Source organism: Paroedura picta, chromosome 5 (genome assembly GCF_049243985.1).
Source record: "Paroedura picta isolate Pp20150507F chromosome 5, Ppicta_v3.0, whole genome shotgun sequence".
Classification (NCBI taxonomy): domain Eukaryota; kingdom Metazoa; phylum Chordata; class Lepidosauria; order Squamata; family Gekkonidae; genus Paroedura; species Paroedura picta.
This window is the reverse complement of record NC_135373.1, coordinates 57,721,138-57,745,255: the sequence shown is the minus strand read 5'-3', so window position 1 is coordinate 57,745,255 and position 24,118 is coordinate 57,721,138. Positions and strand designations below refer to the sequence as shown.

General features: G+C 41.4%; 2 protein-coding genes across 3 annotated transcripts in view; one reads left to right on the top strand and one right to left on the bottom strand.

Moving 5' to 3' along the window:
• COG5 (component of oligomeric golgi complex 5) overlaps positions 1–334 on the top strand; it is a 171,703-nt gene extending 171,369 nt beyond the window's left edge. The window contains exon 23 of the mRNA XM_077338169.1: positions 88–334. The gene's annotated coding sequence lies outside the window, so the exon portion shown is untranslated. The remainder of the gene's footprint in view (positions 1–87) is intronic.
• Positions 335–388: 54 nt separating this feature from the next.
• On the bottom strand, positions 389–24,118 carry HBP1 (HMG-box transcription factor 1). 2 transcript variants are annotated; one of them, XM_077338171.1, is made up of 11 exons: positions 23,967–24,118; positions 19,785–19,977; positions 15,392–15,623; positions 14,717–14,849; positions 13,930–14,041; positions 13,734–13,846; positions 11,120–11,276; positions 8,120–8,264; positions 5,692–6,018; positions 3,744–3,885; positions 389–1,478 (listed from the first exon to the last, which is right to left on the bottom strand). In XM_077338171.1, the coding sequence occupies exons 1-11, from the start codon at positions 23,979–23,981 to the stop codon at positions 1,467–1,469; spliced, it is 1,581 nt and encodes a 526-aa protein (XP_077194286.1). In that variant the 5' UTR covers positions 23,982–24,118; the 3' UTR covers positions 389–1,466. The 2 variants fall into 2 exon arrangements, with proteins under 2 accessions (XP_077194286.1, XP_077194287.1); XM_077338172.1 differs by having other exon boundaries at positions 19,785–19,973; positions 23,967–24,023.

The window sequence follows — 24,118 nt, the reverse complement described above, 5'->3', positions numbered from 1 at the left end:
CAACAGAATATTTTTAGTGTATTTTATTAGACTAACTTCAGATAAATATATTTATAACAATTTTCTAATGTTGTCCTTTGAATTTAGAAACCGAATAGCCACTGAGAAGCCTCCCTTTCCTGCATTTGATAGAAGTGGGAAAGCTGAAATAGGATTTTCACAGGCACTAGTCCTGGAACGATTGAAAAGCAGCAATAGTGTGCATTTGCTTCCTACCAACAACCTTCAGGCTTTATAGTAGTTTCCTGCATCTGTTTTGATTCAGACCTCATTAGACAAAGTTCTGTCCGTTTCTAAATGAAAACAATCCAATTAAAAGAAATTCTACGTTTGATTCTTGCTTTCCAAGCGTCTTTTATATCAGATAAGTTAGTCACACCTCTGAGAGTGATTGGGTATCAATTTTATGCAATTCATAAAATGTACAATAATATGTCTTACATATTTATCTGAAATAATACATGAATATAGTGTGCAAAATCATAGGAGCAACATCATGTAGACATAGACCTGGCAGGTGCTGAAATTTATAGTTGTGATTCTTATACAGAAACACGCTCTATTTAGTAATATTAAATCTATGTTGTAAATGTTCACAGCAAAAGTAGCCATAAATCTAATGTATCTGCTCTACTTTTAGACAGTGGAGGGAAGGGGAGTAAAGTGCAAATGTTGCACCTCTAGTAAGTGCAAAGTTTGTCCTCATCATAAAAGATGTATTCTGGCAAAATAAAAACTTTAAAAATATGCAGCATAGGAGGCAAAATAATAAATGCTAAAAATAAAATGGTGTCACCCCAACAGCACCATTCTTTTGGGATAATGCAATGCTAGCAATGAATTTAGTCCTTGGCCATTTATCTGCAGCCCTGGCAGTTCTGTGAGCCTTTCATTTCCAACAGGAAAGAGCTCCTAGTACAAACATAAATTCTACATGCAACGCCTCCCTGGTCAGACAAAAATCTTGCTACATATAGGATATACTCTGTTTTGCCACACATTCTGGTAACGTTTTGCACTGGGCAGACTAGAAGTTCGTATGTTATGTCAGAAAAATCCCAGCTCCCAGATTTGTAGTTAATTACATAGGTTGTGCAATACATATTAATCAGCAATAAGAATCAATGTATAAACAGGTGTTACATATTTCAAAATTCCCCTTTTTGTGCATTTTTTTAAAAAATAAACATTTATACAAAGCTCCTCTTCTTCCTACTATTCTTTAGCACCACAGGATATCCATTTTTCAAGCCTATTACACCTGACAGACATATATGTAGTTTGGAAGAAAAAATAAGGCAATTTGGTTTAAAATGTTGATAGTTGTTGCTTGCTTAATCTTCTACTGTAATAAGTAAATCCTCATTCCTAATGACCCAATGCAGCCCATACTTTATGGTCACGCCTTCACAAATGATGAAACCTTGATCTTCCACCAGATATACATAGAAGAATTCTGATTAATATTATTGTGAACCCTGCAAGCAAACAAAAACAAATACTCACTTAAAAACCAGCAGAGATTTTTTAAAAATGGCTTTGATATGATAGATCCAATTTGTACATGCAAACAAAGAGTCTGTTCATTCATTCTGCTTCCTGAAACAGGTCTTCAAGTTCCTAGCTCAAGCTATAGCAGGTCCTCTCCCTAGATGATAGGCAAGAAGTGTTTATTCACAGCTGTAAGGAGGTCTCAAAGCCTGTTCATCAAATATTAACTGTAATGCCATTTATAGATATGCACACTTAATGCTATAGTTGCAAAACCAGTGGAATCTGTCCTGACTTCAACTTGTACGTGGCTCCATCTACTGTTGAAAACTTTTCTCATGCCAGCTCCATCTTCTCACAGTATAAGGGTTTAGTGACACCATCCATGGATTAAGAGGCAGCTGAACTATCATGCTGGTGGGGCTCAAGAAAACACATTGACATCTGAGGTCCATGTCAATAGCAAACAATGGCTTTTAGAGTGGTCTCTGAAATGCAAGACAGATCTATCTAACTCAGAGCCAGCATGTCCATGGACATCTTGAGAGACACAGTTTGGCTACTCCTGATCTAACTGATGAAAAGCAAATGGAATTTCTGGGTAAAAAAATTCCTTGGTATAAGAAAAAACTCATATACCCAATACTTGAGGATCAGTTGCTGTAAACGTAATTATATATTATTATTAAACACATTGTGTGTGTGTGTGTGTGTGTGTTAATTGCCATCAGGTCGCTTCCAACTTATGGCTGTTATATGAATATGAATCAATAGCCTCCAAAATATCCTCTTGTTGCAAACGGAGGGCCATGGCTGCCTTGAAGGAGCCAATCCATCTCATGTTGGGTCTTCCTCTTCTACTGCCTTCAACGTTTCCTGGCATTGCTGCCTTTTCCAGTGAGTCCTGCCTTCTCATAATGTAACCAAATACATTATAGCATACTAATTTTCCCAACATTTCTTACATGGAAAAAATTCTTGCAAATGTATGCATCAGTGTATGGTATGTACAGGAATTATCATTATCTAATTCTGCACATCATTAGTAATATTGTTTTTCTTTTCACAAGGCTAAAAAAGTGTTTTTTCCAACAATGTTTCCCCAGTTTTAATCGTCGGATCTTTTTCATGCTACACATTTGAAATGTGACTTTTTTTCATACTATACACTCTGAGTGAAAAACTCTGCTTTAAAGAGCATTTCACTCATTCTAAAAAACAATATATTTAACAGATTTCCCCCCAGATTTTTCCAACTTTTTCCAATGTTTCTGTCAGAGATCCATAAAAACATCCTCACAAAAAACCTTCTCCACAAATGGTTCTAGCTTTTCCCCAGGCTTTCAAATTTCTATTTTAACTCTGGGATGGAATGGAATTGATTCCTGCATATGAGTTTAAGGGGGGGGGCATAGTCTGAGACTTGCCTATCTTAAAACAGCTATATAGGCTGCCAGTTTGTTTCCAATTTAAGGTGCTGGTTATGACCTTCAAAATCATTCAGTTAAGATAGAAGACCATATTCACTCATATATCCCTATGCACCACCTACCTGGCATCAACCACAGCTCCTTAATTTTACATGTAGCTTCCACTTTGTGGAACAAGCTCTTTGGATAGGTGGAGAAATAAGGCACTGTAGGGTCACCAGGACTTTTAATAGGGTATAACTGAAGGCAGTTTGGAGGGGGCATATCTGTTGTGGGTTATTCTTCTGGTTTCAAATTGTAATCTTTTTAACTGTGTAAGCCATCTTGAATCATACAGGAAGGTGGGAAACATATTTTAAAAACACAATAACCCCTCACGTTGCTCCCTCTTTCAGCAGCACAGTTCTACAGCTGGAAGAGATGGGAACAGTGCCCTCCCTTACCTCCTCACTGCATCCCACCAATCTACTGGGCTCTTATTTTATGCTGAGCCCAGGTCAAAACTGTGCCGTAGAAGATTTGTTAGCCACCTGGTGTAGCAGTTAGTGTCTGACAGGAGAGACTCGGGTTCAGATCCTCACTCCACCATAAAAACGTGCTGGGTGCACCCCAAAGAAACTCATTCTCTTTTGCAAAGGGAACAAATGACACAGCTATGATAAAAAGGAAGAAAGACTGTTTTTAACTCTGAACTTCAGAGTTCAGTTTCTGGGACAAGTACAAAGGCTTGTGTGTCCTGTTTTTGTTTAAAAGTTGCCATAAAATATTCTGCATGAACTCCAACTTTCAAGACTAAAATGTCAAGAACAAGCAAAAACATACTGAATTTGTTCGTTTCCGTTTCCAGCAGTCAGGATTTAAACGTTTTTGTTCTTCAGCCAAGGCCTTGGCTTCTAAGGTATACATCCGTCTTTCTTCATTTTTCATTTTTTTCCACCTGTCACCAAGTATCACACTTATGGCTCTAGAAAAGAAGCAGAATACATTGAAGGCAAGAATTTAGTGGGCTAAACAACATTTTCTAATGTCCATTTCCTTTCTAATGACCCTCTCTAAGTTGGTACAATATTTAAATGGATTCCTGGCCCTCTTCTTAGATAAATTGTAGTATGAAAAGGTTACAGATCAGTGTACCAACATTTTAAAATGGCAGGCTTGGATGTTTTCAGAACTCTAACCAAACTGGATTCCGCAGCTTCTCTTTCTCACCATTAAAAAAGGCACATTTTGTTGAAAATATGCAGCTTCAGAACTACACAATAATGACACCAAACTCTTCAAGTTCAGATTTTCCCAAGTGGTGGCTGCCTATTTTGAATCTAAATTATGGATGATGTTACAACCAGTCACTTTTGTATAACTGTTCCTTAATAGTTGTGCCTGAGAACACAATAGCAGATCAGTGCAATTAAATTTATAACGGAACTCTCAAGACCACCTGAGGACTGGCATTATTGATTAGAAGTTTAATAAACATCTTTTGCTCCAGAAAGTGTACATTTAACCTGCCAACCCATATAATGCATTGTTAAGTTTACTTCAGGTCTGATGAAGTAAAAGATTTTGGAGGCAAGAGAGGGTAATGGTTGGCTCCAGGCATATGAAAAGCAAAACACAATGCTAGGTATTTTGGGTAACAGACCACAAGATACAACATACCATAACAGAAGTCCACCCCACGCACAGCCTTTAGTGAAATGGTGTATAATTCAGTCTTTGTAATATCTATATGCCTTAGAGCAGTGGTCCCCAACCTTTTTATCACCAGGGACCGGTCAATGCTTGACAATTTTATTGAGGCCCGGGGGGGGGGGTAGTTTTTTACTGAGGGAAATTGCCACCGCCACCTGAGCCCCTGCTCCACTTGCTTTCCCGCTGGCACCCCCGACTTCCTGCTGCCCACTGGGGGGCGCTGCCAGCAGCAGCTGTGCAATGCCACGCCGAGTGGATGCCCCAGCCATGGCGGCCATTGGAAAGCACCAAAGATGAGCCAGTGACAGAGTGGCAGGGCAGCCCCCAAGGCAGCAGCCGGGGAGGAGGACGAGGAGGAGCTGCAGCCCGGAACTGACTGATCCACGGACCGGTACCGGTCCCCAGACCGGGGGTTGGGGACTACTGCCTTAGAGCTCCAGTTAATATTACTAAGATAGCTATGTTAATGGAATCAGAACTTGTTAGACTGATAATAAACTGTTGGATGCATTGGGCTGGATCCTACAAATTGCCAACACAAAACAATATTGAATTAGAATCAGTCACCCAGTGGTCACTCTGGGCTGCTAGAAAAAGGGTGGCACTTATTCTAACCCTGAGTCTCTCCTTCATTGCTTACATCTTTTCTCCTCTGCTGCTTTCAAGAGAAGAAGAAGAGTTGGTTCTTATATGCCGCTTTTCCCTTCCCGAAGGAGGCTCAAAGTGGCTTACAGTCGCCTTCCCATTCCTCTCCCCACAACAGCCACCCTGTGGGGTGCGCTGATATCACTGCCGGTCAGAACAGTTTTATCAGTGCCGTGGCGAGCCCAAGGTCACCCTGCTGGTTGCATGTGGGGGAGCGCAGAATCGAACCCGGCTTGCCAGATTAGAAGTCTGCACTCCTAACCACTACATCAAGCTGGCTCTTGAAAGCACATACTGCAACAGCCCTTCTCCAGAATTAAACAATTCACCACACAGTCTCTATCCAGATGAATGGGATACACAATGGCAGGCCATAACTGAACTCCCTGCTTATAAAATAGAAAGTCCAATTAGAAGGGTAAATATTATTTACCTGTTATCTTTTCCTGGATACATCTGAGTATATTCTACTCTGTATTTTTTGGCAAAAAGCATGAAGGCATTCATTGGTCTTTTGCACTTGTTGGGAGATGTGACACTCACAGTACTTGCAGTCCCTGAGCTGTGGTTTTTGCCAGCTTTACTACACAAAGAATTGGATGACATCTGTGATGACTGGGCAGGTCTACAGTTTGTACTGCATTCTGATCTTTCAAAGTCCTGGCTTCCTGAGCCTCCACAAGATAGAGAAGCACGGCGCTGACGAGCCATGCTGCTTAGCACATAAACTGCAGAGGAATCCATTGGTGTAAAGTCATAACTGAAAGGAAGGGGAGGGGAAGAAGTTTAAAAACTCTTGCTTTCTTTCCAAAAACCACATATGAACGATTCAGGTCATTTTAACTTGATAATCCAGGCAGTTCTTTCATTCACCTAATTCCCATCCTCATTACAATCCCCTTCCCACTCCACATGGCTTTTGTCCATGCATATCCCATGATCCTCAGCATAACTATTTAGGGGGTCAAGAGGAACACCTTCCATCCCTTTTCCACAGAGAAAAAACTGGTTAAATCCAACTCATGGTGGGTTACAAAGTCCTCGATAAAAACCCAATAAAACCCCCATTAAAAGGATGTTCAAAAATACAGCAAAACACAGCAAACAAGGTGATAAAAACAACTCGATCCCCACGCCAATAACCTGCTATGTGGGAAGGGAGGGAGGGCCCTCCCTGGCAAACAACCCGGGTACTAACACTAGCCTGGCGGGGGGGGGGGGGACGATCTTCCTCACTGCCCTCGCCTCAACTATAGACCTGGCAGAAGAGCTCCATTTTGTAGGCCCTGTGGAATGCAGAAAGTTCCAGTGGGGCCCGCAGCTCAGCTGGGAGCTCATTCCACCAGGTCTGGGTCAGGGTCAGGGCCAGGGCCAGGGCCGAAAAAGGCCTGACCTGGGTTGAGGCCAGGCATACTTCTCTGAGGCCAAGAATCACAGACAAGTCAGTACCCGCAGAGCGTAAAGCTCTGCCAGGGGCATAGGGCAACAGGTGGTCCTTCAGATAACTGGGGCCCAGACCGCAAAGAGCCTTGAAGGTCAAAACCAGAACCTTGAAGTTGATCCGGGCCGCAACTGGCAGCCAATTCTGCCCCCATCTGTAGATAGTTAAAATCTACAGATTGGGCCCTCCTGGAAGTTAAAGAAATGTCTCAGCAAACTTAGGGTACTCCCCAGGCTTGCAGAAAAAAAACTGATTTAAACACACACACACACAAGTAGCATTCTCTGGGCAAGCGCAGAGAACACATTTATCGGTTCAAGTGGCAGTGGTGCAGAGAACCACTTAAAGCTGGCTGCAGCAGTGATGGATGCTGTAACCACATTGTTTATCTGTGGCAGGACAAGACACCAGCAGAGGCTCTGGGCTAAGGTGCCACAGCAGAGCACTCCAGGAGCTGCCCTGGGTCCAGGCAGCATTACTGTCCAAGTGTTGCAGTGAAGCACTCGAGGAGACACCCCAGGCTTGGATGCTGTGGCAGAGTGCTCCAGGAGCTGCCATAGCTGAGCACTCTAGGAGAGGGTCTGACTTGGCTACAGCAGCAAAAGACACCAGGAGCTGCTCCTGGTTCAAAACAGCTTCCAGGCACAGTTGCTGCCAACTAAAGTTGGGTGGTGGGGCCTGGAATTGCTATGGAAGGAGAGGTGGGACTACTCTGAAAGTCTCCCCCCCCCCCAAACCTTAAGGAGAAATGTCAGTACTGCTGGTCCCCACTTTTAATTTAAATAATGAGGAATAGTACCTTGCCAAACAAGCTGCAAACAACAGGTAATGGAAGATTTAATTTATTCAGTTTTGAATTCATAATATTGCACCTCTGAGTGGAAGAAGTCTGAGTTCTACAATTTTTATATTGACCCTATGGATCTCTGATGCTTAGACAATTATGAAGAGGGAGAAGATAACCTGTTACAACAAGGTCCATATGGTCTAAAAGAGTCATTATCATCTTTAAAACATGTCCTTAAACTACTTAAAATCATGAATTATTTTAAAACTGGGTGTGAGATTGCTTTCATCTGTCTCCACTGCTGTGCAAGAAAAAATTATACAAAGCAAAAATTTACTAACCGAAGATCTTTGTGCAATTAAAGGTAATCTACTCTGTTCTGTTCAACTGAAGGTTGAACTAGAAAGCCTCTGTAGATAGGCAACAAGAAAGTTGTGCTCCAAGTAGCAATCTTTCCACCAACAGAAAACCACCAGTGAATATACACAAATATTATGATAGTGCATACTTATAACCTGAACCTTGCTTCGTATGCCAATTGTATTCTCACAAATTAACTATTTCTTCCTTCTGATAAATTCAGAATAGTAGCCTGGCCCGTTAAAAATTAATTTATAAAAACAAAGAAGTTACCTTCTGAATGTATCAAAAACACCTGAATCATCAAAGTTAATGGCATCAGGGTGACCAGGAGGTAGACATACATCTCCAGTATGCATTTCATAGCATGGAATGCCATGCTGAACCACAGTTAGGCTCGGATAAAAAGATGACCAACCTGCATGAGAAAAGGAGGATTGGGGGGGAGGGGTTGTTCAGTCAAATAGTTAGCCACTTCCAGCAAAACTTGATCATGCAAATGTATAATGCAAATGCCCATGAAGAACAGCAGAAGATGAGGTGGGTGAACCATTCTGAAGTTCTCCTTTCAATTCACTCCCTTTCTATCTTCACTTACTCATTCTCTCTAAGCTTCTCTTATCTCACAAAGTCATCATTGTAAATATACAATGGAAGAGGAGAGAACATAAGCCGCTTTGGGTCTCCACTGCTGAGAAAGCAAGTTACAAATATCTAAATTAATTCCCCCTCTACAGGATTCTTTAAGTTCTTAAGGATTTCCCCATCCATTTCTGTTTTTCTCTGACTCTCGACGTTACATGCTCCTGTCTTCACCAGGCTAAGGTGTGTGTGTGGGGGGGGAGGGCTGTTCAGGTTGTGTTCTCCATATCTGGGGACTATCCAGTATGTCCAGACCCCATCTACTCTGTGGGCCCTCCTGCTTTTGAAACTGGCATGAGGTTGAGGCCAAAATATGTCTCTGTCATTTTAAATTCTTTGGAAAATCCATTGTGTTAACCTGAATGTATAACACAAGGAAGTCACAAGGAAACAATGTTCAATTAAAAAATTAAGGGCTTTGTTTGTGCTTCGCTACCCAAAAATATTGGTGCAATCCAGCCACGGTTGGTCTGGTTTAAAACCAACTGAAGTAGCCAGGTTAATAGGTACTTATAACTTACTGATTTCTATAACACTCAAACACAGTGCCCATTAGCTGGCTTTTGTAGTTTTTTTAGGTTTTTTAGGTGGGGTCGTGTTCTGGTAGTCTTTGTTCCTAACACTATACCTGCATCTGGGGCTGGCATCTTCAGAGGTATCTCAGTAGATGTGTATCTCCTCCTCCTGTGACATACACATCTTGCTGTAACAGACCTATGAAGAAGCCAACCACAGATGCAGCTGAAACATTAGGAGCAAAAACTACCAGAACACGGTCTCACAACCTGAGAAAACTACAAAAGCTTCTTGATTTCAGCCGTGGAAGCCTTCAACAATATCCATCAATTTCAGCAAACACATCTATAGTAAAGACATTTCATTCTATAAAGTCTGTAAATTATACTGCCTGATATATTCAATTTCTATTTATCAAAGGCAGTTTTCAAGTTCCGGGATATTCATCATCAAAGCCATGGAAAATATTTACAATCCAGTTTCAGGATTCATCTTGCCAGTACAGAGATTTAAGATATCTCTGTACACAATCAGATATTATGCAAATCACAAGTATAGTTAGCTGTTTGTTTTTTAAAAAATCTTCAGGGACTTTCAATTGCCATCATTTTTTACGTTTTTTGGTTCAGAAAAAAGCCATAGGTTATAAATAATTTGATTTGCGCACGCGTTCTCCCAAGTTCACCAAATAGTATAGGGCAGATTATCTAGCAAGGGCTGACATTCACTATAATGAACATTCCTCTCAACTCTCCCACAGCCCAGCAGGGTCACCCATTCACAAATAAGGCTGCAAATATGATGAACAGTATGAGAACCCTTTCAGAGGTTATAGATATCACTTTCTGATCAGCAACACTTCCAATATGAAATAAAATCTTGGAGCTGGGAAACATATATCAAAGCTACAGAATATATTAAAGTCCAGTAGCACCTTCAGGGAGTTGTGACTCTTGCTTATACCCCCAAAATCTTGTTGGTCACCAAGTTGCTACTGGACTTGAATATGTCTCTCTTTTCTACTGCAAATCAACATGACTCCTGTCCTAAACTATGTAATATATTCTACATTCTACACAATGAACCTCTTAAAATTTTAAATTGTATAAAGCATTAACAAAAAGCAGTATTTCTTTAGTTACTTGGGGTTATTTTAACAGTGACTGTTAAATATTATCTGATTTCTACAGACGGTCGAAACCCCCTCAGTGGTCCAATTGTTATGAGAAATTTTAAAATATATATTTTTACAGCTCAACCTTTGGGTTCCTAACTTTTCCGGTTAACTTGGGTTTTGGTTTCCCTTTTTGGTTTTGTATTTAACAGACATTCCCCACAGTCTTCAACAGAAGATACTAAGTTTATGTTTCAATGCAATATAAACACAGGAAATGTGGTCACAGCAAAACTGTGACCACACAGTTCAGGAGGGATTGTATGATAAATACTGGACAAAGATACCAGATATAATAAAACAAGATATATATATTTGGAGCCTTAACAGATTTGGTATAAATAGAAAACATGTTTCAGGCTAATTCAGTGACTAAAAATAATAGCTAGAAGAGCTGGAATGCTGCATGTCTTACTTATTGTGCCAAGTCACTAGTTACTAACACTTAAGAATTTTTTTTTAAAGAACAAACTGGAAGGGGAAGGTAGCAAGCATGCAGTGGATTGTTAATTATAAAGGGTTTTCATCTTGGATCGCTGAAACAGACTGCATAGTGGTGTTCTAGTCCCCGGAGGGATGGACCAGAACCAATGGGATTAAATTAATTCAAAAGAAATTCCGTCTCAAGATCCGGAAGAAGTTCCTGACACACAGCAGTTTCTCAGTGGAACAGGCTTCCTCAGGAGGTGCTGAGTTCTCCATCTTTGGAAATTTTTTAAGAGGCTGGATAGCCATCTGACATAGAGGCTGATTCTGTGAAGGCTTAAGGAGATGGCAGGTTACAGTGGATGAGCGATAGAGTTGTGAGTGTCCTGCATAGTGCAGGGGGTTGGACTAGATGACCTAGGAGGTCCCTTCTAACTCTATTATTCTAGTTTCAAATCAAAAATTATAAAAGATAGTTGAAGTTGATAGTTGATAAGAGACAAAAATGTTCCTACCTTTATTTTTAACATAGAAAGGGTGATCTAATCGGCACTCCACAGTAAGCAAGCCATCTGCCGTTGTGCCAGGATCAAATGTCAGTTTCAATACTGACTCACCAAATGAAACACTTTCTTCATGAGAGATCAGCTTCAAACCATCAGAACCATATCCCTGTAAAATGTGTGTGTTAGTTACTGAAAAAAACATGCAAACTTATGCAACAAATACTAGTAGATCTTATGGCTTCTACCTAACAGAAGTGGACCAAGATTATCAAAAAACATAACCCAAATACGGGGAGGGGGGGGATTTGAAGTGCACTTTCTCTCCCCCAAATTCCAGACTTAGATACTATGTTTGCAGACACTCTTTTGCCCACTTTTACTTTGATACAATCTACCAATATATGATTGCACATGAAACAATGACTCTGAAAGCAGAATTTTCTCATTAGAGGCACAACTACACTATTTTCTATTTGTCTACTTGTATGAACACTTTCCACCACCACCACAAACACTTGAGTAGCAAACCTCATCTGCACACCTCCTCCTCCTCCTGGCACTAAAAAGCTTTCTTTGAAATTCATAACCTTTCTCACTTGAGAAAATACTGCACATCACTATAGTGTTTCTACAGAACATGCTTTCCCACAATCGCATATACAATGCCTATCTTTGGGAGAGATTCTGTACAGTCAGCTTTGTAAAATTGGCCTTCTAAGCCTGTTGCCAGCTCCCCCCACTTTCATCTGCACACTTCTCCTTCCCAGCCTGACTGTATGGACAGCATATGTAACACAGTGAGCAAGTCCTAAGAGGCACACAAAGAACCCATAGAACAACTATCAAGTTTTGTCTCTCACAGAAAACCTTGCAGCAGAGGGTCTTGGGACAACCACAGCAAATGCCTCCAAGGAACTTCTCTGGGGAAAAACAGGGAGTGCCAACTAGAGGTGCATATTTGGTATCTTTGAAAAATTCTTTATTGGTATTTTCTGGGAATTTTTCTACCTGGACAGAAAAACTGAAGTATTTTTTAATTAACTGAGGTATTTATTCAGCTATTAAAATGGCTAAGCCGTAAGAACTTTTGGGGGGCTTCCAGATAGCTCAAGTTAAAAAGATGTTTAAAGGGATTGCAAAATCTTTAAATCCCTTCCCAGTGGACCTGCGAACCTTCAGAGTCAACATGCTGCTTGCAGAAGGCATTTTGTGCTCTCTTTAAATATCTTTACCCGCTCTTTCCACTGAACCCAATGGAGAATGGGGGCCCAAACAATTGGATCCTTGGTCCAATCTTTTTAAAATTTGGGGGGGGGGTTGTGAAAAGACACCAGCAGCTATGCTGCAAATTTAGAGCCTCTACCTCAAAAAACAGCCTCCATTATCCCTTATGGCAGTGGTCCCCAACCACTGGGCTGCGGCACGGTGCCGGGCCATGAAGGCCCTGGCACCGGGCCGCGGCTCCCTGCCTCCACAGGGCCACACATGCGCATTTGAGCAGCTTGCAGTTTGCAGCTGCACATACGCATTTGTGGCCGCGCATGGCGCAAACACGCATGCGCGGCCTGGCACGGCCCTGCGGAGAAAAGTACTTCTTTCCCTACCTTCTCTATCCCATGCACAATTTTGAAAACCTCTAGCATGTCGTCCCCTCAGTTTTTTCTCCAAGCTGAAGAGCCCTTCTTTAACCTTTCCTCATAAGGAAAGTGTTCGGTTCCCTTAATCATTTTAGTTGCCCTTTGCTGCACTTTTTTCCTATGCTACAATCATTTTTGAGGTATGGTGACCAGAACTGTGCATAGTAGTTCACGCTGCTGAATGTTTGGTTGTTACTCCTTTATTAAATAGGATAAGGAACGTTTTTGTGTTTTGCTTTAGTACTACTAGCATTTCCTTAGTATTATTCCCCACCACCATGTTATTGTACCAACTCCCTATGTAAACTCTGTATTCTTTTTAAGTCAGGTATCTGCTATCCTTGATGTAGTGGTTAGGAGAGTGGACTTCTAATCTGGCGAGCCAGGTTCAATTCCGAGCTCCCCCACATGCAGCCAGCTGGGTGACCTTGGACTCGCCACAGCACTGATAAAACTGTTCGGACCAAGTGATAATATCAGGGCTCTCTCAGTCCCACATACCTCACAGGGTGTTTGTTGTGGGGAGAGGAATGAGGAGGCGACTGTAAGCCGCTTTGAGACTCCTGGTAGAGAAAAGCGGCATATAAGAACCAACTCTTCTTCCTACTGAAAACTCGCTATTCACAGCCACCCCTTTAGGTAGAAGATCCTAGTTTTTTGCACCTTATAAACATGCAAGCTAATTCCCTTTGTTAACATGAATATAGTGTTCAGATGTTTGTGGGGGTGCAGGAACTAGCCTATGGAGGTATCAGGAACTTTCATAAGTTAAAATTAACATAGAAATTAAAGCTCGGTCCTACCAATAGCCATAATACAGCCATTCTGTGGATAACTGGGATCAAAAGGGATTGCAGAAAAGAGTGCACCTGAAACGATTCTGAAATCATCTGAATATGTGTTTCTGCACATTAAGTAATGCAACAAGTGAAAACATAATTTTTATAGTATCTACTGCATAAGAATGTGAAAAGCACAAAGCTTACTTTGTAAGCACCCACTGAAACATCAGCTTCATTTTCAAATCCTGCAGACCTAGCAAACTCTTCAACATCCTGCCATTCCTTACCGCGTCGTTTGTGGAAGCATAAACGGGTGCCTGATGGTTTTAAAAGAGGTTAGAGTCATATAAAAGATAATGCTGATTATTAAACTGTCACCACAAAATGACAGGTATTTTACCTTTAAGGAAACAGTGCCAAACAGTCGGAGGCCAAGAATGGCACCATCCAAGATCATCATCATCTGACAGTGAAGACATACAGAAGATGCCAGATTCTGATTCACTACTTGTCTATGGGGAAAACAAAACCAGAGGAAGGATTCTGAATTAATATGTATAGGAAATGCTTGTCCACACTGCTCTTTGCAAGGGAAGACTTCCTTAGAAGGTTCCTATCTTTTACCTAACTATGCTGGTATCTTTTCCCAAGTAGTTTTATTAGTACATATCTCTTATCTGATATGACATAGTCACATTGCTTCTGGCTGAACAATCCCTCTCTTTTCTATGTTTAAGCATGAGAAATATTCATGCACTACTTCACTCATCAATTCAATCCTACAAGACCATATTCTATCTCTTACAGCAAGGAGAAGCAGCTGTTAAGAATGGCAGAGTAATTACAAAAACATAGGGCAGTGGTCCTTACTGCATAGTAGCATGTATGAAACTAAGAAGGCCTGGAAAGTGAGATTAAGCTCTTTTCCAAGCTTTTATGAAGTATCCTTTGATTGGCTTAGGAATCAAAATGCAAACTCTTGCATTGACTGACAGTACAATCTTCTAAGTCTTTTGCCAATTGTATAAATAATAATTTTAAAAAGGCTTTTGCTTGGTATTTTATCCAGAGTTTTCCTTTTTCATCTACTTTTGTCCTATCTACTTGTTCACAAAAACAAGAAACAGCTTACAAAATAAAACTGTTACAGTTTCCAAGTAGTTTTTCTCTTAATAAATATAGCTTACCCTTTCATGTCTGACTGGAGTTTCATCTATATGATGCTTGGGAAACCCAGAATCAATCTGAGAGGGCACTGGTGGAGGGCGTGCATAGGAATGTAAACTTTTGCTTGTAGCTATTAGGTGAACAGGTGATGATCTAAGAAAGAATTTTAAAATAAGAATTAGGTGACAGAAGAATATGCTGCTAAATTTTTTTATAAAGGGGTGAACTTATATTCTGTGTGCAATGCTTCAGGCAGTTGGGGTGGAGAAAAAGTATCCAGCAGACTCCAGTAGCTCTCCCATACCAAGAGTTTGCATGTTTATGTCTATTTTTTCATTGTGAAATTAGGAAATCAGATTTTTGACAGAGCTGAGTAACAAGAGATAGACTTAATTTAAAATCGCATACTAGTCCTGGTATAGGCATTCTATTCAACCAGTAGATCATCTCCTAGATCTCATTCTAGCACAGCAGAATACACATCCATAAGCTCTTTGTGATGACAGAATCACATTTAAACTGTGCCATAGATAAACAGCTGCATCAGATATAGGCAACCATGCATACAAGGATGTTTCAGCTGTCATACAGGAAAGGGATCATCATCAAGATGAAAAAGTTCATTATGCTTGGATGCTAAAACCAAGTGGTTGCTTTTTAACAATGCTTCCAGTATGAGTAAGTTCACATTGTACCTGTTATAAAAAGAGCACTGCATGAGAGGACTCTGTGGACTAGTGGCAATATTTGCCAGTTCTGTCAACCAATTCACTCCATTTTCATAATGAGCACTTTCTGAACTGCTATTTGAGGTATGTTGGTTCCATGAAGGCCTTGAATATTCCTGATGTGAAACGTCTGTGCTCAGTTGAAAAAGCGCAGAGGGGATAGAATCAGTATGAACAGCCTGCAGTTCAGGTAGATCATCTGCAAAGAATTGCACAAGAAGTTCAAACACATTCCTCTAGCTAGCTCAATCCATCATAACATGGCCCAGAACTGACTGCTGTCTCTGCCCTGAATATCATCTCTAGTCCTCTAGGGAAATGGGATTCCTCCCATGTGGATCATGACACTCAGGCAGCATAATGTAAAAAGTGGAGCCAGGAACGCAAACCCATTAAAAGAAGATGACATCTGCACTGTTCTTCCCCTTCTTGGATGCAAGGGGATGTGGTGCCAGTTTCCCAGCCTGTCTTACAGTCCCACCTAGACCTGAGCAAATTGCAGGGACAGTAAAAGTTTCATGTGACATTGCCTCTGAATTCATGAGGCATTTGCAGAGCAAGACAGAGAGGGAGAAGGAAGAAAGATGCAAACTCAGAGGAGACACAGTAGGGAAACTGCAGTTTTCACTGAGCTGGGGGTGGGAACTGATTGAAAGGGGATAAAATGAAGTGTGGAGAAATTGGTGGGTGGGAAAAGAGGGAAGTAGCTCAGTGAGAAAGAGAGAAGCAGATGGACTGGAGAGAGAGGAGGGGGCACTCTGGAGCTTGGGTAAAATGGAAGGCATTAGAGAGATTTGACAAGATAAAGTGGGAGTTAATGGAAAATTTAGTAAAAAACAAAGACTGCATCAAAACTTCGCCAAAAATTATTTCCTAAGGTTAACTTAGTGAAATGGTTCTCCCTTAGTTCAAATGACTGGAATTCTGAATCCTTGCCATTGATGGACAAAAGAAAACAGACCGTTTCCATTCAAAAATCATAGCAGCAGCATTTATTTGTCTGCATACTCCCATTCCTCCTCTTCCAACTAATTCCCTTTCACTACTTGGCACTGACATCAGTAAACATACTAGGACAGGTTTCAAGCAGTCCTGTAGGATAATTGGGTCTTGGGTACATAGAAGCAATTAAGCAGTGGAGGCAGGGTATGAATTCATACATGCCATGTGCACTTTTCAACCCTTCTCCCATTGTTGGTATGATTGTGTGAAAACAGAACAACAGCTTCAAATGCATTTATACTGGTTTTCTGAATGGAATGATGGCTTTTTCCACATGTTTCTGCTCTTTACAATGCATGTGTTATTTTAGCTTGGCTCTGATGCTCTGTAGGCTTGATAGACAGAAGGGAGAAGGAAATTGAACAGTGTAGAGAGAAACAGAAGGCTGAATAACATCATTAACAGAATTTCTTTAAAGATTAAATAGGAAGTCACCTTAAAAAATAAGTAGTAGAAGATTCTGTTACACCAACTTTGGCAACTATTTGCTATATCCTAACTATGAGTGAAATGTTTTAAATAAGCACCTATCTTTAAATAAGAGCATATTTGAAACACAGGAGATTTTAGAGCAAGCAATTATGTATTTTTTTCGGAAGGCCCCTGCTAGATCCTGCAAAGTTTCTGGAGATAAGCAGAATAAATGCATGAATGTTCCATATTTGATTAAATAAGATTTAAAAGGATACAATAACCACACTGTATGCTTTTTTCCAGTCTTTTATCTGGGCATTAACTGTCCTAGTTCATGAAAGCTACCTCTAATTTCTTACAGACAGACAACTGGGCCCACAATAAATCAATGGAGAACACAAAGAAAGATTTATGTACTACTTCATGCTAACAATGCACTTGACAGGAGCAAATACTTCACTGAGATGGAGCTTAATCTGAAACCTTCTGAAATAATCCAGTATAATGCTCATATCCTGAAAGGGGGGAGAAGAGTGATAACCGGATTACTGGTAACACTTCAAGGCTAGAATTCACAGCTGGCAAAATGTGCCTGTCAGGAAACTGATTTTCCTGTGCAGTTTCTTGTTCAAGTTTTCAACTTTGGTTCATGCTTTTGGCCTAATAAAGAGGCCCTAAAATTGTTTTTTTATCTGAAACCAAACAATTAGATGCTTCAGGGAGATAGTTGAGAGATGGGAGATAACCCAGCTGCCTGTCATTCCATTACACCTGGCAGCTCCAAGGACATGAGACAGGGGAGACTGCATTCCATCTTACTAGCGCCTGAAATCATGGGTGGGAAGAGAGGTGTTTGAACCCAGCACACTTGCAGAGTTTAACTGACAAGCCCCTTTGATTGGTTAGATCAGGGGTAGTCAACCTGTGGTCCTCCAGATGTGCATGTGCATGGACTACAATTCCCATGAGCCCCTGCCAGCAAACTCTGGCAGGGGCTCATGGGAATTGTAGTCCATGGACATCTGGAGGACCACAGATTGACTACACCTGGGTTAGATCATTACCTTAGGACCAGCTCTGGTGGTTAGGTTACATCATTTGTTCTACATCTGATTGACTAATTAGAATCAGGCCTACACCAGGCCTGGGCCATAAAATAAAGGTTTGCATTCAACTTCTCTGCTACCAGACAGGAGAGCAATAGAAAACCCATGGCTACAAATCACTGGAGGTACAGGCCATGTGATGGACTACCAGTCAGGAAAGCTGTGTAAAGTCATCAGGCGACATGCCACTGTGTTGTTGACCTGTTATCTTGGGTCCCAGGAAGTGATGCCTGGGAGGCTCAGGTGTTTGTTGAGAATGACCCTGTGCTTTGATTAGTCTGGATGCTGTCTTGTCTGTTGATTCTTACTGACTAGAAACCTTGACTTAGACTTGAAACCCTGAGTACCTTAGTTTGCTGTTGTGTAATAACTGAAGAATTAAGTCACAGTTCGTGAAAGTGCTTAAATGTTCAGCTTTTGTTATTTTTATTCTCACTACTCTGCTTTAATTATTTCTGCATGAGATTCCTGCCCTTGTTTGGCAGCTTGGCCTTGAAGTCTTGTGACAGTGTCATGCTTTTCAACACTGTATAAATCAGCAAGTATCACTTCATGCCAGGTATCTACTAACTGGCTAAACTCCCACTGGCTGCCCGTAGAATTTTGGATCAAAGTGCTGATGTTAACTTATAAAGCCCTGGGGAGCTTCCCCTGAGTATTTCTCCTGAAGTGCTTTGTACTCTGTGAATACCAACCTGTTGGTGATCCCTGGCACCAGGGAAGTGTGACTGGCCTCAACCAGAGCCTTGGCTCCTGCCTAGTGGAATGAGTTGCCAGTAGAGATCGGGGCCATGATGGAGCTAAGTAAGTTCCACAGGGCCTGCAAAAGGGTACTCTTCCACCAGGCTTATAGTTAAGGCTAGGACAACTGAGATACAACTATGGGCTACCCCCTGCATTACCCATTTCATATGCCCGCTCTCTCTGTTCCATCTTCATGCTGATTCCCCTTGCCCCATGCCTATGGAAACCATCAAGACTGACGAGCAGTTGGATAAGACAATGGGGGTTGTGGAATGAATAGAGATATTAAATTTGTAAATTGTTTTAAATGTGGTTTTGTATATTATGAGGTACCCCACGCACTCTTGCAGGGAGAGATGGCCTAGAAATCAAAATATAAAAAACACATACGTGTAAATACACTGCAAAGATTATAATACTAGTTGCAGGGTTCCAGTTAGTTTTTGAAAGGTGGGCTATTAAAAAGAACTATGAAACTGGACTTGTGGGGCCAAAGTTCAGACTGCCAAACGGCAAGCTGAAGAGAGTTTCTACAGTACAGGGATCAGCTGTACAAAGAGCATCAAAAAAGGCTGAGGCTAGAAAAGCTTTGATTCCCCCCTCCCCCTCTCATGACTGATATAACATTGAGACATAACATCTTCATCCGCCTGATACATGGGGTCTGATGGGGGAGGTGGCTCCATGGCTGGAGCCATCACCAGGGAGGAAAAGGAAGATGGGGTGATTTTTTTTTGTCTGCTGCTTATGGGTAATTGATTTTATTAATATTGGAGTTAGTTTTATATTTTAATGTTATGTTTGTACCTCTTTTTGAATTTTAAGTTGCCGCAAGCCAGCCTTGGCTGAGAACGGTGACATATATCGAAGAAATAAATACAAGTTTAGATAACTAGCACAAAGCACTAAAATTTACTCCAACTAGTCTCACATAAGAATCAGCCAGAGACTCTGGACTTGGATGTCTTCTCTTTATAAAAAGAATTGGTATGAGTCCAATTCCACGTGTAGTGCCTACTGACATCTATTGGAAATCCCCTGTATGGCACAGACAGAATCTCAGATAACTTTGAGATAGTAAAAAAAGGTTTTACCAAGCTCCATGTGCTCATCACAAGATGCATATCCAGGAGAAGATGGGAGATTCTCGTTACACTTCAATAATTCCAAAGATTCATTCATTCCTGAAGTTCTCTTATCCACCACCAACAGGAGCTTCTGTACTGTATTAGGCATCTGATTAGCCTTCAGTTCCCAAACCATTGTAGGGTGCTTCAAATTATCTGACTTAAGAAAAACAAAAAACGATTACTCACAGTTGCAGAAACTACTCATATCTGTCTTAACATATTTTGTTAAACATCCTGTTGTGGCAATTTCCCCTCCTCCTAAATGTCTTTAAATTGTGGTACATATGCTAACTCTCTCAAAGTAAAATAGATAGGTAGTTATTTAAAGCCTGTGTGTCCTACAGTTTAGGAAACACTGTAATTTGCCAAAGTTCAGTTATCTACCTTTTCATCTAGCAATGAACTAAAGCAATTAACATGGCTAGCAGCTATTTCCCTTAAGTATTATAAAACGTAAAATCATACATATTTTGCACATATATGACTGCAATGTATAATTTAGAGAGAGCTCTGATATTAGTGCTTGGTCAAAACAGCTTTATCAGAGCTGTGGAAAGTCACCCAGCTGGTTGCATGTGGAGGAGCATGGAATCAAACCCAGACTGCCAGATTAGAAGTCTGCACTCCTAACCACTAGAGAATGGCTGTAGACAGTGGATTGTTTGATGTGTTTAGGATGGTAACCGGCAGTCTGTAGATATATCTGACAGTAGGTGGCGTTTATATATACAAAGGTATCTGTATGCTACTGTCTAACACTTCCTTAAACCAGAAACTGATTGTCAAGCATACTGTTTCCAGAGCCGGTTAAAGCTGTACTTGTTTACCTAGGCTTGCTGTTCATTATGCTTTCTTTTAAAAATGTGATTTTTAACACGTGATTGTTTACACTGTTTTTGTTGTAAGCAACTTTAAGCATAGTCAGGTGAATAAGAAATTTTAAAAACCAGATGCCTAACATAATGGCAGTCACTAAGAATAAGTACTCTATAAACAAAACTAATTTCCCTCCATCTGCATTGGCCTTTTAATTTTTTTAATCTTTTATGTGTAATCACAACAGCTACATGAATCTTTCTTTATATATTAAAAAGTTAAAATTCTAAAAGTGATCTGACTCTGAACCAAGCAACAACTAACACTACAAACATGAAAACAATAAAACAAATGACTTTTTATAAGAGATGATCCAGAGGTAACATTTGCTGAATAAAGAAATATTAAACATACCCACTAGACCCACTAGACAAACGGTTCACTCCCCTGCTGTTTATATAATGACCAAGCTTTATTGGGGAGGAGGGTAAGCAAACCAATTAAAAAGCTGCAGACTTTTCCTTTCAAGTGAGGAGACAACACACACACACAGACAAAACAAATATGAAGGAAAAAAAACAGTGCTTGAACAGTGATGCTATTGTTTCTCTGCCCACTCAAGCAGCTGAATATGAACAATCATGAGAGGGATCGTCAGGCACTTCATGCTGATAGTCTAAATATTGGGGAAACCCTTTGAGTTTGGTTATAGAAGTACCAATAGCCAAGGGCTGCTCTATTCTGGAAGTATAGTCATCATGTTCTTGTTGGATGCATCTATTGCTTAACGGGGCCAAGCTTAACCAGTTGGGCAGGTTGGAAGAAGCCAATTCTGCACAGAATTGACTGGAAGGGGTCTTTTAACATAGTTGTACTCCCCTTCCTTTCTAACCAGTGCAGCTCTGAAGTTTTTTAAAAATGACCAGGTTTTAAGAACACTAAAACATACCCCTAACTATTTTTTAAAGTTGAAGACCTGTCAGCAGAGGCAAATCAGAAATAATTAAGTGTACAACTCAAAAACATTTTATTATAATTATTATAGTACTACTACTAATTTGATTTATTGATCTCCCCTCCTCAGGCTCAGAGCAGCTCACATCGATAAATACACATATACAAAGAAAATGTAAACATTTTAAAAAGTAGTTCTAAAAAATCTCCTAGAATACACTGATATTTCTGTCAATTGCAACAGGAAAGGAAGGAATTCACACTGCTGAATTAAAAACAGCCCTGTACCAATTCTGGTGATTTTTTTTTAAGTATCTGTTTTATTTAAAAGATGGAACTACAACATGCTTAAAGGAAGTTCAAGAATCTTCAGTCTTACTGGATGCAGTTTTATGCATCTTAAGACATCTGTATGAATCACATGGGTTCGGGCCACTCCTGTCCTGAAAATCTCTAACAAAAGTTTGAATTAGTTATTAATTGTTAAAACACACAAATTCACCCATCCATTCAGAAGATGGGTTTGGAATAGAATTACTTGTTACACTGTCATGGTGGGACATACTTTCAAGGAAGATGTGCCTGAGTTTGATAGTACCCCATAAAGAAATAGAAATTTTGTTTTTTTTTCAAATCTGTCTTCCTGGCAGCAGAGTGAAGCTCTGTTGAACTGTGGCTCTACTCTTGAGTACTCTTTACTACTGCTGCTACTATTGCCACTGATTTCTGTAATACAATTTAATTTATAGTTTGTCATATATGATATGTATGTTTTTACAGCTGGCACAAAAAATTAGGTATCTGTGAGATAGTGTGATTTATACATGCTATATACAAAAATAAGAATTGTGGATTGCTAGCCACTCTCCTCCCCAAATTTTTTTGTGTTAGATCTGTTCATTTTAGTCAAGAAAGGAGGGGCCTAAACTGTATTGTAAGGCTGGTTTTTGGTGTACATTGAGATTATGGTGGTGATCATTATTGTTGAGAACAGTTAAAGTGTCTTGCTTAAGTGAAGTTATTATAGTGGATGTTACTGTTCCTGTATGGAAGCTCAAAAATGAGAGATAAAGACATTTTAATAATGCTGCAAGTGCACATATTGAAAACACAGGCTCTGGTCCAAAAAAAGTCAGATGTTAAAAAGTGGTCTATATTCCCTACATGCCATTTAAGCCCATGTTTTCATTCTCTGCTTGTACAAATGAGCCTTTATACTATTTCTTCACAACTACCCCAATCCCATACATAAAACGGCCTCATACCCACTCTGGCCGTGCCTCAAGCAGATAACGTGTTAATTCAGTATCTCATTTAAAAACTCTATCTACTAATAAGGTGGGAGTAGGTAAGTTTTATTTGTACAAAAATTTGTTCTTGCCGGCAGTAGCTCCGCGGGCCCTCTGGCGAAGGTTTTCCCTATCACCTGATCTTCCTGACGTTAAGCGGCGAGGCACCGCTCTCCCCTCCCCTGTACAAGACACAGCCCGGGCGGCGAAGAGCGCAGCGCTGCTGGGCCTTCACCTCGTTGTCCTTCGCCCTGTGGCAGAAGCCAGCAGACGGCGAAGGAGGCGGGCGGGCGGGGGCCCCGCCGGGTTTGCCCCCAAGCAAGACCAACTCGGAGCCCCCCCAACGCCGAAGCCGCGCGCCCAGCCCATTGGCCGAGCCTCCGTCACGTGCTGCCAGAAAACAGTTGAGCTCGCGCGCAGCAGCACGGGCAACCGAACGCCGGAGAGAACTGAACACGGGAAAGGGCGGGCAAGAGAGGACTGCCAGTCACGCCCCTCCACTCACCCTGCGGCCCGCCCACATTCGGTCACATGGTTCTCCCCAGCTTGGCAGAGGCCCTTGTTTATAAACTTTTCTTCCCCTCCTCCTCCCGGGGCAAAACGGCGCATGCGCCCAAAGGCTCATTCATTCAAAGTGCGTAACAACAACAAGGTGGGGGAGGGGTGCTGCCCCCCACAGTTGAAAGGGAAACTTTTGGCAATTGGAGTGGGGAGCGAGCGCTCGGGCCCGCTTCCTCAAGAAGCCCCTTTAAAACACGGGATGGGACGCCAAGGAAAGGGGGGCAGAAAGTAAACACAAAGGAAACAAGCAGATTTCTCCTCACAGTAACGTCCGTATCCTGCAGGAGACTACCGGTCGGCCCGCTTTCCTCAAGAGGGGCCTGGGGAACCGGTCCCAACGGCGATCCGAATCTGTGCGCGCCCCCCTCCCTTTCCCGCAAGACTTCGAGTGGGAAGCCCTTAAAAAGTAGGACAACTTCGGATCGGGGAGGGGAGGGGACGAAGAGAGGCATTTCACTGTTGGATTCTCCCCCCGCCCCGTCCTGCGCGCTCCCACACGCCGACCGAAAACTTCTAAGGTACTCACCAACCCCGTCGCCATTACAAGACTCCCTTCAGTTTTTCTCTCCTCCGCCCTTTCGCCCCGTTTCGGAGAAGCCCCGCCCACTCCGTATTAAACTTCTCGTCCTTAATGGCCGACTCAGACATCCGTCACGCGGCTGTCTCGCCTCATTGGAT